Source organism: Gouania willdenowi, chromosome 13 (assembly GCF_900634775.1).
Source record: "Gouania willdenowi chromosome 13, fGouWil2.1, whole genome shotgun sequence".
In the NCBI taxonomy this organism is placed as follows: Eukaryota; Metazoa; Chordata; class Actinopteri; order Blenniiformes; family Gobiesocidae; genus Gouania; species Gouania willdenowi.
Genome location: NC_041056.1, coordinates 10,962,117 through 10,964,302, shown reverse-complemented (window position 1 = coordinate 10,964,302; position 2,186 = coordinate 10,962,117). Strand labels below are relative to the sequence as shown.

At 33.7% G+C, this 2,186-nt stretch overlaps 1 protein-coding gene across 1 annotated transcript; it reads left to right on the top strand.

The window, feature by feature from the left end:
* The first annotated feature begins 225 nt into the window (after nt 1-225).
* txndc17 (thioredoxin domain containing 17) lies at nt 226-2,186 on the top strand. The gene is made up of 4 exons (XM_028465631.1): nt 226-449; nt 680-761; nt 1,511-1,586; nt 1,745-2,186. Exons 1-4 carry the CDS (start codon nt 305-307, stop codon nt 1,811-1,813), a joined length of 372 nt encoding a protein of 123 aa, XP_028321432.1. The 5' UTR covers nt 226-304; the 3' UTR covers nt 1,814-2,186.

The window sequence follows — 2,186 nt, the reverse complement described above, 5'->3', positions numbered from 1 at the left end:
TACGTTTGAATCAGGTACGGGTCGCCCTAGGACTCAAACTTCAACGAAAACGCGCTATGTTCAACTGCCTTAAAATAAGCCACTTAACATAATTCAATACACCATATCCTTCTTAGTCCATTAATTGTTTCATAATTTATTTTAAAACCATGTGTAAACTAGAAACAGAGCAATTAACAGGCGAATTAGTCCATCTAACCATGTCTGTGTTCGATCCCTTTAAAGAAGCGGAAGTGATCATGTGCAGTATTTCTTATCGGAGCAGCATGCAGAGAGCTCATTCCTCACTGTGTTAGTTGTGAAAATGAGTCTGTACGAAGAAGTGAGCGTTCGTGGCTATGAAGAGTTCTGTCAGGCAGTGTCTGACAGAAAAGGAAAGGACATCTTCGCTTATTTTTCTGGTGACAAAGACGCTCAGGGGAAGAGCTGGTGTCCAGACTGTGTTAAAGGTAACTTCACTTATTCATCTGCTATTAATATGTTATGTTATGTTATGTTAAGGGCTTAAAGGGTGATATGTCACCACTGTCATATAATAATAACAATTGCATGCTATGAAAATACGATGCTGCAGCAGAATCTTTTGTTCATGTGTCTGCACATGCGTAGTTGAGATCAATGGAGAATATTGATTTATGTCTGAATCTGATCTTTCTTTTTTTTTTAAATTTTTTTTTAGCCGAGCCAGTTGTGAGAGGGGAGATGAAGCACCTTCCCGAGGACTCTGTCTTCATCTACTGTCAAGTTGGAGAAAGAACTTAGTCAGTGTTTTTTTTTTTTTTTTTTAAACTTCCTGTGATTTCATAATTCTTCTTGCGAGCAGTTAAAACTGTCTTATCAGATTACTCCATCATATCAGAGTTAAAATCAGTGAAATGGCTGTTAAAGTTACTAATCCTTAGATGTTAAAAGCTTTAATCTATATATAGCTTTAATGTAGTGGAAAGAGATGAGCCTGTGCTGTTAATTTAAAGAGCTACTACTATATAATACTATTACTACTACTACTACTACTACTACTACTAATAATAATAATAATAATAAAGGTAAAAATTCTTTTAAAAAAAAATATCATTGTGAGCATTTGTGCACAAAAGAACAAAAGGTTTGGGTTTTGGAGTCATTTTGTGTATTTTTGTTCCAGTTTTGTTGGTTTTTGGAGTTATTCTGTGTATTTCTGTCATTTGGTATGTTTTTGAAGTCATTTTGTGTATTTTAGTTTCAGTTTTTTGCCTTTTTTGGAGTCATTATTGTGTATATTTGCAGTTTTGTTTGTTTTTGGAGTTATTCTGTGTATTTCTGTCATTTTGTGTGTGTGTGTTTTTTTTTTAAAGTCATTTTGTGTATTTTTGTGTCAGTTTTTTAGCCTTTTTTGGAGTCATTATTGCGTAATGTTGCAGTTTTTTGTGTTTTTGGAGTCATTTTGTGTATTTTTGTTCCAGTTTTGTGTGTACGTCACGACTCCTGAGTATTAACTTTCTTTTTAATTAATTGTGTTTTCCTTCTTCAGCTGGAAGGATCCAAACAATGAATTTAAGAAGAATCTAAAGCTGAGTGGAGTTCCTACTCTCCTGCGATACGGCACAGCAAGTTTACTTTCTAATTATTAGTCCTTTAGATTTTTCTTACCTGGAAAAATGAGTTTGAAATGTTAATAAGAAAAAGCATCAGTTCACAAAAAAACAACCCCTATATGCCCTATGTTTAGCATTAAATGGTCATTTCTATGATTTCTTTGTTTCAGCCTCAGAAGCTGGTGGAGGACGAGTGCCTTAAATCATATCTGGTGAAGATGATGTTCACGGAGGAATAAAGAGTTCATCTCTGATGAAGAATATCCAAATTTAGTTCAGCTTTCAATTAAATACACTATCAAAAAAATTCAAGTACTACATTGTCTGTCATTGAATGTTTTATTTCATACAGATTAAAAGACTGTGCTGTGCAGCTTCTTGCAGATAATCACTAAAATTTACAAAGGTAATATGTCTTCAAAACAACCTTTGAATGGATGCACTTTGTTGTCATGGTAAAGTTCAATTCAAAATTTAGAACTTCAAGGTTGTTGTCGTTTTCTTGTAAGTGTCCTTTCCATGAGGTGAATATGAAGAAATATTTGAAGTCGTCTTTGCCTCTTGTGTTATTGATGTAGTCTGAAATAAAAACGGCACCTGAAATATTAAAAA